Genomic DNA, 21,467 nt, shown 5'->3' with positions numbered 1-21,467 from the left:
ACACTTTTTGTGAAGTATATAATTCCACATGTGTTAATTCATAGTTTTGATGCCTTCAGTGTGAATGTACAATTTTCAAAGTCATGAAAATACAGAGAAATCTTTAAATGAGAAGGTGTGTCCAAACTTTTGGTCTGTACTGTATGTATACATACAGACACATGTATACACAGAGCACATACACACATATATATATATATTCATATGGCACGCACACACAGACACACACACATATACATTCACTCACACTATAGAGGACTTACTGTCTCCTCTTCAGTTCAGTTCTTTTAGACTCCTGCAGTGTACAGGACCTTTAGTGACAACAAGATCGCGATGTCATCAAAGGTTCTGATGCACTCTCAACTTTGGAAACTGTACTGATAATGCAGAACTGCTATTGTCAATGTAGTTTCTTCTATAAACACTGAGGGCCCCTAAAGGAATGGGGGCCCTGGGCAATTGCCCAGTTTTCTCCATTCTAGTATTGACCCTGCAAGTCTCCTAAGGGGATTAATAACAAATGATAAAAAGGGTTAAAGAAGATTTTGAATCACACCCTTTTTTACACATAAATAATAAAGATATTTAAAAGTGATAAAAAAAATAAAACAAATTAGGTATTACGGCATCTGTTACGGTCCGATCTATCAAAATATAAAATAATTTTATTTGTATAACAATAGCTGTAAGGCAAATAAAGAGTAAGAGACTAGAAGAAAGGTCAGTTTTGTGGTCAGCACTATGCTTGTCTAGGGGTTGTATCTGGTATTGAAGCTCACATTTGTTCAAGTAAATTGGGCTGAGTTGCATTATCAAATGGATCTGTGAACAATAGTGCTGCCAGCACCAAACGTGCTGCAAAATTTTCTGTGTGTGAGTAAGCACATAGAAAGGGGTTGAAGCAGTAAGGCTGGGTAATGTGGGTAAATTGCATGGTTGTCACCATCTTGAATACTGGCGGCAAAAACATTGGAGCCATCCAGTGTTTCATCAGTTGATCTATGGGCTGGGGACCTTACAATAGAGCACTGGGTTAAGCAAGATGGGTATTTATGACTGGTGATTACAGAAAACAGATTGTTGGGCATTTTCAAACTTTGTCTAGAAAAAGAGTTGAACCCTGTTAAAGTGGGAATAAAAGTAAGCTTGTAACATTTCAAAGGGCCTTTCCATAGAAATATAGCTGGGAATCACTACTCTGGTGAATCACGTTTATGGATCTTGTAAGTTGATGTAATAGGGTCAACGTAATAGAACAATGAAACAATGCAATAACTACTATAGTAAGCTGTAAGCCACAAACTTCTGTATTTCAGTTCTGTTCAACATGTATGACACCGACAATGACAGCAAGATCACCCTGGATGAATATAGAAATGTATGTATGCATCTTATTGAACATGTAGCTCTGCTGGTGTAGCAGTTTGATATTCGTTCTCAGATAACACTTCACTTTTCATCCTGTGCAGGTGGTAGAAGAGTTACTATCAGGGAATCTGCACATTGAGAAAGAGACAGCAAGGTCTATTGCAGATGGAGCTATGATGGAGGCAGCCAGCATGTGTGTGGGGCAAATGGTAATGTATTAGTTCACTATAGTTATGTACAAGGTATGAAACTTGACAGTTTTGTAGAACGGCAGCATTAGTATAGCACAGCAACCTTCAAGTTAGCTGCTGATACCTCTGTATATCAGGGATGGGGAAACTTTCTTCTGCCAAGGACCATTTGGATATTTATATTATCATTCAAGGGCAAAATTATACAAAATTATCAACTTTAAAATTATCCTGCTCTATGTGGTCAAACATTTAATGAACTTACCACTAGTGTGACGGCTGGAGCTGCTTCTCTCTGGTGAGATGTGTGATGTTAAGTGGTATTGATAATGTTACTATTCGCAACTGATTTTCCAGGTTTGCGTCAGTCTGGAGTGCAGTGGACTTTTTGTGATGATAAGGTTTGTAAAAAAAAACTGTTTACAGCAATAAGTTGTCATGAACACAGATGCACATTTCATTGCATGTCTCCTCCAAGTGGGAAATTCATCACTGCTCACATAAATGCTTATAGAACTCAAGCAGTGGGAGGTCTGCAGTATACATCACATAGGATACACTGAGACTGCTATTTATACATCACATAGGATACACAGAGACTGTTGTATATACATCAAATAGGATACATTGAGACTTCTGTATATACATCACGAAGGATACACAGAGACTGTTGTATATACATCACATAGGATACACTGAGACTGATGTATATACATCACATAGGATACATAGAGACTGTTGTATATATAGTACAGACCAAAAGTTTGGACACAACTTCTCATTTAATGATTTTTCTGTATTTTCATGACTATGAAAATTGTACATTCACACTGAAGGCATCAAAACTATGAATTCACACATGTGGAATTATATACTTAACAAAAAAGTGTGAAACAACTGAAAATATGTCTTATATTCTAGGTTCTTCAAAGTAGCCACCTTTTGCTTTGATGACTGCTTAGCACACTCTTGGCATTCTCTTGATGAGCTTCAAGAGGTAGTCACCGGAAATGGTTTTCACTTCACAGGTGTGCCCTGTCAGGTTTAATAAGTGGGATTTCTTGCCTTATAAATGGGGTTGGGACCATCAGTTGTGTTGTGCAGAAGTCTGGTCGATACACAGCTGATAGTCCTACTGAATAGACTGTTAGAATTTGTATTATGGCAAGAAAAAAGCAGCTAAGTAAAGAAAAACGAGTGGCCATCATTACTTTAAGAAATGAAGGTTAGTCAGTCCGAAAAATTGGGCAAATGTTGAAAGTGTCCCCAAGTGCAGTTGCAAAAACCATCAAGCGCTACAAAGAAACTGGCTCACATGAGGACCGCCCCAGGAAAGGAAGATCAAGAGTCACCTCTGCTTCTGAGGATAAGTTTATCGGAGTCACCAGCCTCAGAAATCGCAGGTTAACAGCAGCTCAGATTAGAGACCAGGTCAATGCCACACAGAGTTCTAGCAGCAGACACATCTCTTCAACAACTGTTAAGAGGAGACTTTGTGCAGCAGAGCTTCATGGTAAAATAGTTGCTAGGAAACCACTGCTAAGGACAGGCAACAAGCAGAAGAGACTTGTTGGGCTAAAGAACACAAGGAATGGACATTAGATCAGTGGAAATCTGTGCTTTGGTCTGATGAGTCCAAATTTGAGATCTTTGGTTCCAACCACCGTGTCTTTGTACGACGCAGAAAAGGTGAACGGATGGACTCTACATGCCAGGTTCCCACCGTGAAGCATGGAGGAGGAGGTGTGATGGTGTGGGGGTGCTTTGCTGGTGACACTGTTGGGGATTTATTCAAAATTGAAAGCATACTGAACCAGCATGGCTACCACAGCATCTTGCAGCGGCATGCTATTCCATCCGGTTTGCATTTAGTTGGACCATCATTTATTTTTCAACAGGACAGTGACCCCAAACACACCTCTAGGCTATGTAAGGGCTATTTGACCAAGAAGGAGAGTGATGGGGTTCTACGCCAGATGACCTGGCCTCCACAGTCACCAGACCTGAACCCAATCGAGATGGTTTGGGGTGAGCTGGACTGCAGAGTGAAGGCAAAAGGGCCAACAAGTGCTAAGCATCTCTGGGAACTCCTTCAAGATTGTGGGAAGACCATTTCCGGTGACTACCTCTTGAAGCTCATCAAGAGAATGCCAAGAGTGTGCAAAGCAGTCATCAAAGCAAAAGGTGGCTACTTTGAAGAACCTAGAATATAAGACATATTTTCAGTTGTTTCACACTTTTTTGTTAAGTATATAATTCCACATGTGTTAATTCATAGTTTTGATGCCTTCGGTGTGAATGTACAATTTTCATAGTTATGAAAATACAGAAAAATCATTAAATGAGAAGGTGTGTCCAAACTTTTGGGCTGTACTGTACATCACGTAGGATACACTGAGACTGCTGTATATACTGTTATGAACTGCTACAAACACTAAGGAAAGATAGGAAAACTGTCCTTACATTGGACTAAGCTGATTCCCTACGATGCAGCGGGGGACCTGTTCCTTGTGAACAGACCCGCCTAAGTCCTCGGCTAGTCTGAACGCAGACCTATAGATATAAGGGAGGGGTCCCTACAAGAACTAAGGACTGGGATATAGTTGGACACCTCCTAGCAGAAATTGTATCAGAGCAAAGACAAACAAACAAACAAAAGTACAAGTGGTCAAAGACCAAGCAAACTACAGAGAAAGGTACAAAACACCTGGCTAGCTTAAGAGTAAAAGTAACACTGAAGTCCAGCAAGGCCAGGAGGGCGGAGCTGGATTATATAGGCAAAAAGTCATGTGACCAGCAAAATAGAAAAAACTAACAGGAAGGTTCTAACAGTACCCCCTCTTCTATGAGGATCCTCCGGATCCTCCAGGCCCAGGTCTATCAGGAAACCTCCTGCGAAACGCTCCGACAAGTCTAGGAGCAGAGACATCATCCGCCCTTACCCAGGAGTTATCCTCGGGACCGAAACCTTTCCAAGCGACGAGATACTGCAATCTCCCTCTATGCCATCTAGAATTAAGAATGCGAGAAATTTCATATTCACTGTCTTCCTCCACCGGAGGAACAGAGACAGTGGCGTCCCTATCAGAAACATCAGCTTTTTTCAATAAGGAAACATGAAACACCGGGTTAATCTTCCAGGAGGTAGGAACCTCCAACCTAACAGCAGATTGGTTAACTACCTGAAGCACCTTAAACGGACCTACAAACTTCGGGCCAAATTTCTTAGAAGGAATCCTCAACCGCAGATTCCTAGAGGACAACCAAACCATGTCACCAACAGTAAACAAAACCTCTTGACGTTTCCTGTCAAAGTACCTCTTGGATTTTTTGTTAGCCTCTTGAAGGTTACGACGTACATCAGTCCAAACTCTCTCCAAATCACCGGAAAAATTCTCCTCCTCCGGCACAGCCGATACCAATTTGGAGAATGACCCAAACGACGGATGTCTCTCAGTACAACAAAAAAAAGGAGAACACCCAGCAGAAGAGGATGTATGGTTGTTAAGAGCAAATTCAGCCAGTGGCAGAAACTCAGACCACCCCTCTTGATTGTCAGCCACAAAACAACGCAAAAACTGTTCAACATCCTGGTTCTTTCTTTCTGTCTGTCCATTAGACTCAGGATGATAACCAGACGAAAATGACAAATGGACTCCCAACCTGTCACAAAAGGCACGCCAAAAACGAGCCACGAACTGAGGTCCCCTATCGGAAACAATGTCGGTAGGAACGCCATGGAGCCTGACAATTTCTTTAACAAAAGCCTTAGCGAGTGTCTTGGCGCAGGGCAGTTTGATGAAGGGAACCAAGTGACACATCTTGCTAAAACGGTCCACGACCACCCAGATAACAGTGAAACCCTCAGAGGCAGGAAGGTCAGTAATAAAATCCATAGCAAGATGCATCCAAGGAGCACTAGGAACCTCCAAAGGGCAAAGCAACCCCACAGCAGGAGCATGTGAAGACTTAGATCTAGCACACACAGTACATTGATGCACCCACTTAATGACTTCCTTCTGCCACCCAGGCCATCAAAAACTGCGACCTACAAGTCTCTTAGTCTCAGAAATTCCTGGATGACCTGCCAACCGAGACTCATGACACTCCACAAACAAATCTCTCCTAAAGTTCCTAGGCACAAACAACCTCCCATGGGGAGTGTTAGATGGGGCATCCTCCTGGGCTTTCAGACTCCCATCTTCCAAAACGGAGTCCAATGCTGCTATCACAACACCTTCCTGTAAAATGCTCTCCTCCTCGGTACCAACCATGGGAGAAGACTGCAAGATAAAGCATCAGCTTTTACATTCTTGGTACCCGGGATGTAAGTAACAGAAAAATTAAACCGTGAAAAAAAAAGTGCCCACCTAGCTTGACGGGCATTCAAGCGCTTGGCAGCATCAAGATAGATCAGATTCTTATGATCAGTAAAAACCTGAATGGGAAATTTAGCACCTTCCAAGAGATGACGCCAATGTTCAAATGCGAGTTTAATCGCCAGCAATTCCCGATTACCGACATCGTAATTAAGTTCGGTCTCAGAAAATTTTTTTGAAAAAAAAGCACAGGGATGTACTCCATCCTTGTTTTCCTGAGACAAAACAGCACCGACCCCCACCGAAGAAGCATCAATCTCGACCAAAAAAGGCTTGGTCTCATCAGGCTGCATAAGGATGGGGGCAGAACTGAACCTCTCCTTGAGATACACAAAAGCTTCAATGGCCTCAGTAGTCCACTGAACCGTATTCGCACCTTTCCTGGTGAGATCGGTCAGCGGCTTAACAATTATAGAAAAATTCTTAATGAATTTTCTGTAATAATTGGCGAAACCCAAAAATCTCTGTATTGGTTTCAAACCAATAGGCCTAGGCCATTCCTGCACCGCCTGAACCTTCACCGGGTCCATCTCAAAGCCCTCGCTGGAGATAACGTAGCCCAAAAAACTAATTCTCTGCACAGCGAACTCACATTTCTCCAGCTTAGCAAAAAGTGAATTGTCGCTTAACAACTGCAATACCTCACGTACGCTCTGCCAATGAGACTCCAGATCCGGCGCAAAAATCAAAATGTCATCCAAATACACCACCACATTCTTACCGATCAACGGTCTTAGGATGTCATTAATAAGGTTCTGAAAAAACGCTGGTGCGTTGGTAAGACCAAAGGGCATAACCAGATTCTCAAAATGACCCATTGGAGTGTTAAAAGCAGTTTTCCACTCATCACCTTCCTTCATACGTAACAAATTGTATGCCCCCCGGAGATCAATCTTAGAGAACCACTTGGCCCCCACTAACTGGTTGAACAAGTCAGGAATTAATGGCAGCGGGTAGGAATTGCGTACTGTAATTTTATTAATTTCGCGAAAGTCCAGACATGGACGTAAACTGCCGTCCTTTTTTTTTACAAAAAAAAATCCAACAGCCACAGGTGACTTAGAAGGTCTAATATGACCGGCGGCCAAGCTTGTCTGTATGTATTCCTCCAAGGCCTTTCTCTCAGGGATAGTAAGATTAAATAAGCGACTCTTGGGAAGAGTAGCTCCAGGTACAAACTCAATAGTACAATCATAGTCCCTATGAGGAGGCAAAACTTGCGACTCCTCCTCAGAAAAAAACTTCCCAAAATCCTGAATAGGTACAGGTAATTCCCCTCTCTCCACAGCAGCAATGCGACAGTTACAACATCTATCATAACACTTAGGACTCCAAGACTTAATTTCATTGGTAGACCAGTCCAGTACAGGATTGTGCAATTTTAACCAAGGTAACCCCAAAACCACTGGAGCAGGCAAATTATTTAATACCGCCAAATCCAAATTCTCTTGGTGGATACCATTAATGGTGAGGGGAAATTCAAAAACCTTGTGAGTAATACCTTTCAAGGGAGAGCCATCAACAGCAACCACAGAAATAGGAGATGACAAAAGTTTGGATTCTAATTTAAATTTTTCCAAAAAACCCTCATCAATCACATTGAGTGTAGAACCACAATCCACAAATACCCGAAATTCAATCAACTCCTCCTGGAATGAGGTGCTTCCAGAAAGAAATACTCCTTTTGAGTTTAAACACGCTATGCGGGCGTAACTGACATCTTTTTTTTTTTCTGTGTTCAAACGAAGCACACAGTTCTTAATAAAGTGGTCAGATTTACCGCAATAAAAACACAATCCTTTAGCAAACCTGCGGTCTTTTTCCTGAGAGTGGGGTGACATCGCCCCAATCTCCATCGGTTTTCCACCCTCCGAGCAGACCCTCTGAAAACTAGGAGCTGCCATAGCAGTAGATTTCTCTTCATTACTCCTAGCACGCAGTCTCCTGTCCACACGTATGGCTAATTGCATTGCCTCCTGCAAGGTTCCAGGTTTTGGGAAGGCAATCAGCAGATCCTTAACCTTTTCACCTAGACCAGCAAGAAACAAACATTTTAATGCTGAGTCATTCCATTCCACTTCAGCCGACCATCTTCTGAAGTATGTACAATAATTTTCCACATCACCTGATCCCTGCTTCAAACGTCTTAATTCAGTTTCAGCAGATGAGACTCGATCAGGATCATCATACAACAACCCCATAGATGAAAAAAAATCTTCCACAGATCTAAAACACGGATCATTAGGTTGTAGAGAAAAGGCCCATCCCTGTGGTTCTTTGCACAAAAGTGACATTATAAACCCAATGCGCTGTGATTCATTCCCCGAGGATCTGGGTCTTAAACGAAAATATAATAAACAAGCGTTTTTAAAGGAAAAAAAATCTTGCTGTTTACCATAAAAAAAATCTGGAAGTCCTACCTTCGGTTCGACAAAATGCGCTCCAGGACAGCTACTCACGTGTTGCTGGAGTTCGGCCACCTCCAAAGACAGTCCCTGTAGGCGTTGAGCCAACTCCTGAACCGACACCATGCTGAAATCAGGATTTGTTTCCTTAGAATGTTTTTATTTTTGGGCTGGACTTACTGTTATGAACTGCTACAAACACTAAGGAAAGATAGGAAAACTGTCCCTACAATAGGACTAAGCTGATTCCCTACGATGCAGCGGGGGACCTGTTCCTTGTGAACAGACCCGCCTAAGTCCTCGGCTAGTCTGAACGCAGACCTATAGATATAAGGGAGGGGTCCCTACAAGAACTAAGGACTGGGATATAGTTGGACACCTCCTAGCAGAAATTGTAGCAGAGCAAAGACAAACAAACAAACAAACAAAAGTACAAGTGGTCAAAGACCAAGCAAACTACAGAGAAAGGTACAAAGCACCTGGCTAGCTTAAGAGTAAAAGTAACACTGAAGTTCAGCAAGGCCAGGAGGGCGGAGCTGGATTATATAGGCAAAAAGTCATGTGACCAGCAAAATAGAAAAAACTAACAGGAGGGTTCTAACATATACATCACATAGGATACATAGAGACTGTTGTATATACATCACATAGGATACATTGAGACTTCTGTACATACATCACATAGAAGTCACTGAAAATGCTGTGTACATGATATAGGATACGCTGAAGCTGCTCTATATATATCACAAAGGTTACTTTTTTAAAATATCCATAAAGATTTTCAACTCTATTCTTTCATAGAGATCCGATGTGTGATTTAAAGGGGTTGTCTGAAGTTTAGGGGGGCCGTACACTGCTGAAGATTGACAGTTCAGGCCAGAAGAATTGTAATGCCGCTGGTCTGAACTATGTGCTACCTCATGCTGCAAGCTGAAGCAGCTTTCCCTATGCAGCAGTGGAGGAGCTCAGGGACACTGATGCTGGCTGGATCCAGCAAACTGCCCAGCTTCAGATATGCCCTTACAAGCTCAAATATTGCAGCTTACCCATGCAAAAAGCAGTAAACCATAAAATTAAAAATCCCTCTTTTCTAGAGAACTTAGAGGATTTTTAATAGGACATAAATTGCAAAGTTGCTTGTTTTTACAAGCACATTGCAATTTCACCCACTTAGGAACTTGAGACAATCCTTTAACCCCTTCACGATCCATGACGTATAAGTACATCATAGTTTGTGTATGCCCCTTTGATGCGGTCTCCGGCGCTGAGCCCGCATCCTTTCCAGCACATTACAGCTGATTTGATCTTTGAACATGTTAAATGCCGCTGTCAATCTCCGACAGCGGCATTTGACTTGATCGAGCCAGAAGAGTGTTACAAACCCCGCCCATCGGCGCCCCTGTCACAAGATCGCAGGGTGCCGATGGGTCTGCAGATGCCCCCCGTGCTTGCCATTGCTGATCTGCTATGAACGCTGGCCCGGCATTCATAGAAGATGATGATTTTTGTTACTCATACTAGGGTTTCTCCCTTCTATGTGTAGCACAAGCGATCAGACGATTGCAGCTTCAAGCCTCCTAAGGGGACTATTGAAGCAAGTAAAAAGTAGAAAAAAATGTTTTGAAAAATATTTATAAAATATAAAATTTCAAATCACTCCCCCTTTTGCCCCATTCAAAATAAAACAATAATAGTAAAAAAAAATACACATATTTGGTATTGCTGCGTTAAGCCCTCACCCAGTCGCAGATCCTGAAAATGGAGACACTACGGGTCTTGGAAAATGGCGCCATTTTTTTTTTTTACAAACTTTGGATTTTTTTTTCACCACTTAAATAAAAAAGCTAAATTAGCACACCAAGTCATAGGTACATATGAAACCTTCTTAATAATACTAGAAAACCACTACCCTGGATAATAAATCCCCGTACAGGAAGGCGCAAATATTAGAATTATTAAAATGTATAGCTTTATTATTTTATATATATAAAACAAATTAAAATGCAAGCAGAGGTAACACACAAAGTAGCAAACAGACATCACAGGTCTTTCAGAACTAAACCATGCACTCTCAGATATGGGCAAAGTGCATAGGTTACTATAATGGACAAACTGCGGTGGAGCACTATAAATCAATAAATAAATAAAGTGCAAGTGCCTTTTCAATACTGTATTATCCAGAGCCATTACTTATTGTAACAGTGTAGGTTTGTATGGGAGATGTATATCCATTCAAAATAGTCGTATAATAGTACTTACAGTCCTGAATTAGTGAGCCTGTGTATGTCTGGGCAACCACCCCAACGACGCCCTTTCGATGGAGCTTTTTCCAAGACCTCCGTGCTCACACCATGTATCTAAACAGCCTCTGGTATTTCACCGTACAGGAATGAAGAATGTGTTACGTATTTTGCAACTATATATGTCTCATGTACACTACATTGCTGATCTATATATATATGCACAGTACATATTTGAGCCTGACTCTGCTTCACAGGAACATTCTGTAAAATATGTTCTCTGCCAAAGGGATTTTGAGGTTATTTGGAAAAGATGGATGTACAGCTTCCATCATATCACACAGCCTAGCACCAGAGCCTCACGCAAATTAGCTACGACAGTTATTGCCAATTATACATGTGAATAGATGGGCAGATGGAGCTTAATGTCTAAGTCTACACCAGAGCAGAGCTTCTGTTTAACCCAAAAGACTCTGGATTTATGACAGCCTTAAATTTGAAAAGCAGCCGCCCATTCATACAGTTAGTTAGTTTAGTACAGTGAATTACAAATATTTTTAAGTATAAAACCATATGGCAGAGATTTTTGTAAAAAGGGAGCTGTAAAAGAAATAGCCGTCATGGTCAGATTTGTATGTCTGAGAAAAGAAAACTGTAGCATGCACCTTATTGCGAAGATATTTTTCCTTGTTTTGAAGAATGCGGTGTGCCCACAGGCCTGTAATATGGACCCATATGACTGTGTGCACCTTCAAACTGTGCAGGACACGTTGCCTTGTGCTTGAGCCGGTACACTGTACCAGAGGTAAAGGTGTCCACCACTGTTACATTGATGACCTATCCTGTTAACACCACCGCTCCATACACTGTTTAGTGGCTGCTGTCGGGTACTGTAGATCAGCTCCTATTTTCTTCAATAGCAGTGTGGCCAGGGGATAGGGAAAGCAAGTGGTGAGCTTGGCTGTATCCAATAGTGGAAAAAGGGAGATTGTGATCCCCCAGTATCAGGGCCGGCCTGGGACTAAAAATCAGCCCCAACACACAATTCCCAGCAGCCCGCAATTTTTGCATTTTTTTAAACGGAAGTGCATCAGTTGAGTGTATCCATTTCTGTTATACTCGCATAAATCACAAATACCTGGGAATTGTTCCCATGGGACAATTTAGCTACATATATTTTTTTTTGATGCAGATTTGCATGCAGAAAATCTGCTAAATATTACAGTACCAGCAAGGTGGTTTGAAACAATTTGAATCAGTCATAATACAAGGTCACCATTGTAATTATACTACTGTTATATAAAGATGAGTGCTGTCATATACAGTACTCAGCATAAATGAGTACACCCCTACAGATTTATAAGAGAACCTTTAGTTTCCTTTCAGAATCAACATTTCCTATGGGATACCATTCTACAAAATACCTGCACAAATGTGGGCTATTGATTGAAAGATTACTTACTTTGCCTACCCCCAAAAAATTGATTTTCCTAACACATTCATACAAGACCATGTTGCAAAAATGAGTACACCCCAATGAAAGTCTTAGGAGCAAAGCTGAAGCTTAGACTACAAAATTCTAATTAACAAGAATGTAACCATATGTAAATCTAATTATTAAACTGGCATCCAACGGACAGTTGAATATAAGGGTGTTACTTAACAAAGAAAACCCCTTCCCATTTCATGCTATCAGCAATGGCACCCCATGGAAGATAAATGGCAAAAGACCTGAGAAAGAAAATAATTTATTTACACAAGAAAGGTGACAAGGCTACAAAAAGATCAGCAAAGCTTTACTTATCAGTCAGAATCCTGTAGCAAAAGTGATACAAAAATTTAACAAAGATGGAACTGCAGCCATCTCCCAGAAACGTCCAGGCCGACCACAGAAGTTAACACCTAAACAGGTGCTGCTTCTTCTGATAAGAAGAGTTGAAGAAAATTAAAATGCAGGTTCACTTCTTTTAGCTAAAGAAGTAGAAAGCCAAACTTGGGTGGGTGCTTCCCATGACGTAATACACTACTGAGGAATGGCATGCATGGGTGTCGTCCATGAATGAAGCCTCTCCTAAAGCCCATTCACAAAAAAACGTGGCTACAATTTGCTGGGGCCCAAGCTGAAAAATATGAAGACTACTGGGACTATATACTCTGGAGTTATGAGACCAAAGTAAATGTTTTTGGAACTGGTGGCATCAAAACTGTATGGCGTTTCAAAGGCGAAGAATATAAAAAATGCTTGGTGCCTACGATAAAACATGGTGCTGGCAGTGTCCTTATGTGGGTCTGCATGAGTGCTGCTGGTGTGAGGGAGCTACATTTCTTTGATGGTATCATGAATTCATAGATATACTGATTAATATATAAAAAGAAGATGCTACCATCACGCCGTGCCCTTGGCAGCTATGTACTTTTCCAACATGACAATGATCCAAAACACACATCAAAGGCCACTGTTGCATTTCTGAAGAACAGGGTGAACGTGATTCACTAGCAAAGTATGTCTCCTGGTCTGAACCCAATTGATCACCTATGGGGAGTTCTGAAGAGATAAGTTGAGCATCACTCTCCATCCAGCATCCGGGTTGTAACAGGTCGTTCTTAAAGAATTGAAAAAGATTGATGCTGCAATATGTCGTCAGCATGTTAATTCCATGCCTAAATCACTTGGTGCTCTCTTTAGAAATAATGGAGGTCATACACAATATTAGGTGTAGTTGTTTTTGATGTGGAGTGTCTTCATTTTTGCATCAACTAAGTTAAATAAAATTTTAAAAATTGAAGATTTTTTTAGTAAAAGTTATATTATTAATCTCACTTTCATGTTATGAGTTAAAAAAATGTTCTATGAAACTCACTCTTGTCAAATGTTTGAAATTGTTCTTGTAGTTCGTGAGATATTTATTTTTTAAAGGAAAGGTGGTGCACTCATTTTTGCAGATCACTGTACATATACTTATATACACATATAATTAATAAAATTAATGTAACAGATGTAACAGGTATGAGACATGATATTAACAATAACATTTCATTAAGTTATATGATTTCAACACTATACTTCTTAGTATCTTATAATTAAGTGTATAGTGAAAACACAATCTCAAAACAATGAGACAATGATAAAAGCAGTGCAATCCATGAGGAAACTTTGGACTGAGGTATGTCAGGTTATTGGCACACAATAATAGTTGAAGTGCTCTGGCAGTAACATTAGCCCAGTCCGAGCAGAGTATTGCAGGATAGAGGAGTGTAAAACATTGTCAAGGAGAATAGCACTCAGCCGCTTGCAATGGTCAATACGCAATTGGCTGACGATTGATGGATGAGGCCGCGGCTGCTTGGAATATATAAATACTCCGGTACTGTCACCAACAAGCTCCGCAATAACCAACGAAAAACTAGCTGCCACCATCAATCGTTTATACAGGCCGATTGAACACCCGTTAAAGGTAGCGTATGGATTCAGAGATGGGGTTTATAGAGCAAGAGGAACGAAGCTATTACATTTTATATACACTGCTCAAAAAAATAAAGGGAGCACTCAAATAACACATCCTAGATCTGAATGAATGAAATATTCTCATTGAACACTTTGTTCTGTAAAATGTTGAATGTGCTGACAACAAAATCACACAAAAATCATCAATGGAAATCAAATTTATTAACCAATAGAGTCCTGGATTTGGAGTCACCCCCAAAATTAAAGTGGAAAAAGACACTACAGGCTGATCCAACTTTGATGTAATGTCCTTAAAACAAGTCAAAATGAGGCTCAGTATTGTGTGTGGCCTCCACATGCCTGTATGACCTCCCTACAACACCTGGGCATGCTCCTGATGAGGTTGCGGATGGTCTCCTATGGGATCTCCTCCCAGACCTGGACTAAAGCATCCGCCAACTCCTGGACAGTCTGTGGTGCAACGTGATGTTGGTGGATGGAGCGAGACATGATGTCCCAGATGTGCTCAATCGGATTCAAGTCTGGGGAACAGGCGGGCCAGTCCATAGCTTCAGTGCCTTCATCTTGCAGGAACTGCTGACACACTCCAGTCACATGAGGTCTGGCATTGTCCTGCATTAGGAGGAACCCAGGGCCAACTGCATATGGTCTCACAAAGGGTCTGAGGATCTCATCTCGGTACCTAATGGCAGTCAGGCTACCTCTGGTGAGCACATGGAGGGCTGTGCGGCCCTCCAAAGAAATGCCACCCCACACCATTACTGACCCACTGCCAAACCGGTCATGCTGAAGGATGTTGCAGGCAGCAGATCGCTCTCCACGTTGTCTCCAGACTCTGTCACATCTGTCACATGTGCTCAATGTGAACCTGCTTTAATCTGTGAAGAACACAGGATGCCAGTGGCGACTTTGCCAATCCTGGTGCTCTGTGGCAAATCCCAAGCGTCCTGCACGGTGTTGGGCTGTGAGTACAAACCCCATCTGTGGACTCTGGCCCTCATACCACCCTCATGGAGTCGGTTTCCAACCATTTGTGCAGACACATGCACATTTGTGGCCTGCTGGAGGTCATTTTGCAGGGCTCTGGCAGTGCTCCTCCTGTTCCTCCTTGCACAAAGGCAGAGGTAGCGGTCCTGCTCAGTGGCATACCGCCAATGGCGGCAGACCACGCCACTGCTATGGGGCCTTTGGCCGGAGGGGGTCCGTGAGCCGGGAGGGCCCCAAGCAGCGTGGGAACGAGGAGGATAGGTGAGTAGGAGGTTGCGGCGGCAGAGGAGCGGGTTGCAGCAGTGGAGGAGTGGGGCACACGCAGTAGCCCCTGCCACAGCTACTACGTGTGCCCGCTGCTAAAGGGACATGAATATTCCCTCTTCTCCACTCCCATGGGCGTGGAGAAGAGGGAATATTCATTCTCTTCAACAGTGGGCACGGAGGAGCGCTGAGCCGCGGCTCCTGTCAGTGCCCGCTGCTAAAGAGAAAGCATATTCACGCTTCTTCACGCCCATAGTCTCGGCGTGGAGAGGAGTGAATATGCCGGCAGCGGCAGCAGCTCACCTCGGCTTCTGAGAGCGCGCGCAGCTCAGATGCCGACATGAGCTGCTGTAGACAGGACTCAGCGCTGGAGCAGAGGTGAGGAAGGAAGGTGAGTATAAGTGTTTATTGTTTTGTGTGCAGTGATTGGGGGTTGAGGGGGCCACACATACCAAAATACTTGGATTGAGGAGGCCACACATACCAGGAATGGGGGATTGAGGAGGCCACACATACCAGGATTTGGGGATTGAGGAGGCCACACATACCAGGATTTGGGGATTGAGGAGGCCACACTTACCAGGATTGGGGGATTGAGGAGGCCACACTTACCAGGATTGGGGGATTGAGGAGGCCACACTTACCAGGATTGGGGGATTGAGGAGGCCACACTTACCAGGATTGGGGGATTGAGGAGGCCACACTTACCAGGATTGGGGGATTGAGGAGGCCACACATACCAGGATTGGGGGATTGAGGAGGCCACACATACCAGGATTGGGGGATTGAGGAGGCCACACATACCAGGATTGGGTGATTGAGAAGGCCACACATACCAGGATTGGGGGATTGAGAAGGCCACACATACCAGGATTTGGGGATTGAGGAGGCCACACTTACCAGGATTGGGGGATTGAGGAGGCCACACTTACCAGGATTGGGGGATTGAGGAGGCCACACTTACCAGGGATTGGGGGATTGAGGAGGCCATACTTACCAGGATTGGGGGATTGAGGAGGCCACACATACCAGGATTTGAGGATTGAGGAGGCCACACATACCAGGATTTGGGGATTGATGAGGTCACACTTACCAGGATTGGGGGATTGAGGAGGCCACACATACCAGGATTGAGGGGTTGAGGAGGCCACACATACCGGGGTTGTGGAGGCCACACATACCAGGATTGAGAGATTGAGGAGGCCACACATACCAGGATTGGGGGATTGAGGAGGCCACACATACCAGGATTGGGGGATTGAGGAGGCCACACATACCAGGATTTGAGGATTGAGGAGGCCACACATACCAGGATTTGGGGATTGAGGAGGCTACACCAGGATTGGGGGATTGAGGAGGCCACACATACCAGGATTGAGGGATTGAGGAGGCTACACATACCAGGGATTGCGGGATTGAGGGGGCCACACATACCAGGCATTGGGGGATTGAGGAGGCTACACATACCAGGGATTGTGGGGGCCACAGATACCAGGGATTGTGGGATTGAGGGGGCCACACATACCAAGATGGGAAATTTAGCTGCTGCTGCATTTCCCACCCTAGGCTTATACTCAAGTCAATAGGTTTTCCCATTTTTATGTGGTAAAATTAGGGGCCTCGGCTTATATTCGGGTCAGTTTATTTAAAATATACAGTATTTTAAAATCAGGGAGTACGTGGTGCCCATAATACTGCAGGACTGTGGCGTGCATTATACTACATGGGGGCTGCATTTTACCCTATGGGGTGTGTAATATACTGTATGGAGGACTATGGGGAGTGCATTATATTCTATGGAGGACCATAGGAAGTTCATTATACTATATTACTAGATTATGGGGGGCGCATTATACTATATGGAGGATTATGGGGGTGCATTATACTATATGGAGGATTATGGGGGGGGCATTATACTATATGGATTATGGGGGCGCATTATACTATATGGAAGATTATCGGTGGTGTATTATACTATATGTAAGGCTATGTTGGGCCATTATAATATTTGAGGGCTATGTGGGGGGCCATTATACTGTATGAAAGCAATTATACAGTGTGAAGGTTTGTGTGGGGTCCATTATACTGTTTGGAGGGCTGTGTGGGGGCCCTTATACTGTTTGGAGGGCTGTGTGGGGGCCATGAAAGTGTATGGAGGGCTCTGTGGGGTTCACAGTTGGGGGATTATACTGCTTTAGGGTCACCATACTTTGCCGTGGGAGTTGAAGTGGGGTACAATAGGGTCATTATACTGTGCATGTGGAGGAATGCACCATAGGGGTATCTTACTGTTTGGGGTGCACTTTTGTTGGCATCATACTTTATGGGGCAATGAAAGAGGAATCTATGACTTCAGAAGGAGGAAAATTTCTATGTAAAGGCTGGAAAGTTATGAGATCTGCTCTTCTGTGACACAGACAAACATTTATTTATTTTTTGTGGGGGGGGGCCCAATTAGAGCTTCTGCTATGTGGCCCCATGACTTCTATGTACGCCCCTGGTCCTGCTGCTGGGTTGTTTCCCTCCTACGGCCCCCTCCACGTCTCCTAGTGTATTGGCCTGTCTCCTGGTAGCGCCTCCATCCTCTGGACACTACGCTGACAGACACAGCAAACCTTCTTGCCACAGCTCGCATTGATGTGCCATCCTGGATGAGCTGCACTACCTGAGCAACTTCTGTGGGTTTTAGAGTCCGTCTCATGCTACCACGAGTGTGAAAGCACAACCAACATTCAAAAGTGACCAAAACATCAGCCAGCAAGCAATGGTACTGAGATGTGGTCTGTCGTCCCCACCTGCAGAACCTCTCCTTTATTGAGGGTGTCTTGATAATTGCCAATAATTTCCATCTATTGTCTATTCCATTTGCAAAACAGCATGTCAAATTGATTGTCAATCAGTGTTACTTCCTAAGTGGACAGTTTGATTTCACAGAAGTTTGATTTACTTGGAGTTATATTCTGTTGTTTAAGTGTTCCCTTTATTTTTTTGAGCAGTGTATTTAATCTGAAAGTAGGCAGTGTTTATGAAAATATACAAAAGATGTTAGAAAATAGGAACAAAACAATACAGCAAATACAAATTAAATGACATAAAATAATAAGTGATAACAAAAGAAATGTACTAAAACTGATGTCGCAGGAATGGCTCTTATGGAGGGAATCGCTTCGATTAGGAAAATGGGACACTCTCAAAGCGAACTGTGTCCTCCATGAATGAACACTGATTATGATTCGGAATTTGCTTTTAATAAATAATAGTCAAGCCCACATATCTCCCCTTTGGTGACCTCAGAGAGGCTGGTCAATGGGATGTGGGTCCAGTCCCAAAAATTAAGAGATCCCCAATTTCCAGGATATCTGCCCATCTGGAGGTCCCAGGCAGTAGATATTAATGGCATATTTCCTATCATGATTTTAGCTTTCCATAGATAGGAAACATGGCATCTATCTTTTTGATTATTATTATTAATTTGGGAGTGATCAGCAGACTTCACAGTGATGTAAGTAAATGCGTTACATTCGCCACGACAACGAAAATATATCTCCCATAACTATAGTACCTATGTTTGTCACAAAAAAAACCAATATTCATAACTGGACACCGGAGCCAGGGTGTCTGGCTGTAATTGTCCAATGTTGCTTTGAAGAGAGTAAGGGTTATGTCTGGAGGTGATGGATTTTTCACTTCTCAGCCCTTTGAATATACATATCCCAGACTTGGTGTCTGGCCCCCAGCAGATATCCTACTTTACTTACCTGTTCACTTTAGGAGGTCCTAGTACAATAGGGATTGGAATGAAGTGCAAGCTCTTCTTCTCTTCCCAAATTATAATTAATTCAATATGTTCAATATGAGAATGGCACAACCCCTCTTACGAGATGGCTTTATTGATTTTACCATTACATCTATGATAAACATAATCAAGGATACCTATTATAGCACCATTCTTGGTTGACAGTGGAGAGCAGAGGTGACGTCATGCAGCAGAGAAGGGAAGATGAGCCACAGACTGCAAGTTCGAACTTAATTTGCATCTAAATAAAAGCAAGGTTCCCTTTGAAGAAAGCTTAAGAAATAAGCTTGAGAAATGCTGCATCACAAAAAAATAAATAACTCATAGAAATTACATATTCTATATAAAGTTTATGTAGATTAATGCAACTGCAGACACCATTTGATTGCAACAGTATTTTGTAAAAATAGAAACAACCAGCTCACGCCTGCTATATGCCTAAGATCCTCGGCACCGGGAAAGCCACACCTGCTAGACTCAGTGCGGCCATATATCCAAAATAAACTCCTCCAGCCGAAAATCCAGGTAAAAAATAGAACTGTATTCCTGTGTGATTAAAAAATGAATGACATCTTCAATTTCATCCAGCAATATAGTAAACATTTCCTATGCATTTCTGATTGTAAACCAGTCCTTAACCCCTTCACGTCATTTGACATACTTATACGTCATGGTCGGGAAGGGCTTCCCAACAAATGACGTATAGGTATGCCCAGGGCCGGCGCCACCACCCGGCACACCCGGGCAAGTGCCGGAGCCCTGGACAAACAGGGGGACCCACTGGCCGTCTGGGACACCGCTGCTTCCTGGTATCAGCTCTGGGTAGCTTCTATAATGGAGTTGCTCCTGGGAGGTGATGATGTCATTGGAAGGGGTGGGGCCTCCTCCAGTTCAGTGTGGACCCGATGCCAGGAAGCAGTGGGGTGCTGCTGAGGCTGCTGGAGATGAGGTGACACTTCACTACAGAAAGAGGACTGAGAAGCTGCATAATGGGTCTGTATGGAGACAGGAATTATGTATTTTAGTTTTGTGCATATATAGGCTAAGTGTAAATGGTCTAATACTGTGATTTGGGGCATAACAAGGGGATCAAGTTACTACATGGGGGTTGCATGTCGTTTGTCTTGCACAGGGAAGGGGTGAGATGTTGGGGGTCTTGCACAGGGAAGGGGTGAAGCATGCATGTGCAGCATGTTCTGGGGGCTTGCACAGGGAATGGTTAATGTTGCATGTTGGGGCCGTGCATAAGTAAATGGGTGATGTTGGGGGTCTTGCACATGGAAGGTAGTGGTGCATGCATGGTGCTGCATGTTCTGGGGCCTTTCACAGGGAAGGGGTTATAGGGGTTGTCCATTACTAGGACAGCCCCTTCTCATACCCCACGCTTGGCCCCAATAAAATAATAAAGCTTATACTCACCTCCAGTGCTGGCACCATTCCCACAGTATCAGCACTCGCGGTCCCGGAGCTCCCATGCGGTTGTTGTGACACGTGACCCTGGTGCCCAATCACCGTCACTGTCCCCGCCTTCGGACAAATCGAACATGAAGGGTAAGTCAGAGATTAGCTGCATGGTGAGTATAAGCTTTATTATTTTATCGGGGCCAACATGGGGTATGAGAAGGGGTTGTCCAAGTAGTGGACAACCCCTTTAATGTAGCATGTTGTGGGTCTTGCACAGGGAAAGGAGGTTATGTTGTATGTCATTGGTCTTGCATATGGAATGTGCTGAAGCTTCATGCACAGGGCTGCATGTTGGGGGGCTTGCACAGTGAAGGGGGTGATGCATGCATGGCACTGCATGTTGGGGGGGATTGCATAGCGGAGTGATGTATGTTGGGGGCTTGCATATGTATGTGGGTGATGTTGAGGGTCTAGCACAGGGAAGGGGGTGATGCTTGCATGTTGTGAGGGCTTGCATAGGGAATAGGTTAATATTGCATGTTGGGGCCGTGCATACAGTGGGTATGAAAAGTATTCAGACCCCTTTAAATGTTTCACTCTTTGTTTCATTGCAGCCATTTGGTAAATTCTAAAAGTTCATTTTTTTCTCATTAATGTACACTCTGCACCCCATCTTGACTGAAAAAAATAGAAATGTAGATATTTTTGCAAATTTATTAAAAAAGAAAAACTGAAATATCACATGGTCATAAGTATTCAGACCCTTTGCTCAGATACTCATATTTAAGTCACATGCTGTCCATTTCCTTGTGATCCTCCTTGAGATGGTTCTACTCCTTCATTGGAGTCCAGCTGTGTTTAATTAAACTGATAGGACTTGATTTGGAAAGGCACACACCTGTCTATATAAGACCTCACAGCTCACAGTGCATGTCAGACCAAATGAAAATCATGAGCTCAAAAGGAA

The 21,467-nt window shown here is 43.2% G+C and overlaps 1 protein-coding gene across 2 annotated transcripts in view; it reads left to right on the top strand.

Annotated features, from left to right (window-relative positions):
- The window catches only part of TESC (tescalcin), a 130,096-nt gene that overhangs the window by 93,818 nt on the left and 14,811 nt on the right, over positions 1 to 21,467 (top strand). For both annotated transcript variants that reach the window (XM_073676369.1, XM_073676368.1), the window contains exons 5-6: positions 1,317 to 1,378; positions 1,470 to 1,577. In XM_073676369.1, the coding sequence (XP_073532470.1) occupies positions 1,317 to 1,378; positions 1,470 to 1,577 (170 nt within the window). The remainder of the gene's footprint in view (positions 1 to 1,316; positions 1,379 to 1,469; positions 1,578 to 21,467) is intronic.

This window comes from Phyllobates terribilis, unplaced genomic scaffold, assembly GCF_046119375.1.
Source record: "Phyllobates terribilis strain yellow unplaced genomic scaffold, ASM4611937v1 Scaffold_1__5_contigs__length_1240528914, whole genome shotgun sequence".
Lineage (NCBI taxonomy): Eukaryota > Metazoa > Chordata > Amphibia > Anura > Dendrobatidae > Phyllobates > Phyllobates terribilis.
This window is presented reverse-complemented; position numbering and strand designations above follow the sequence as displayed.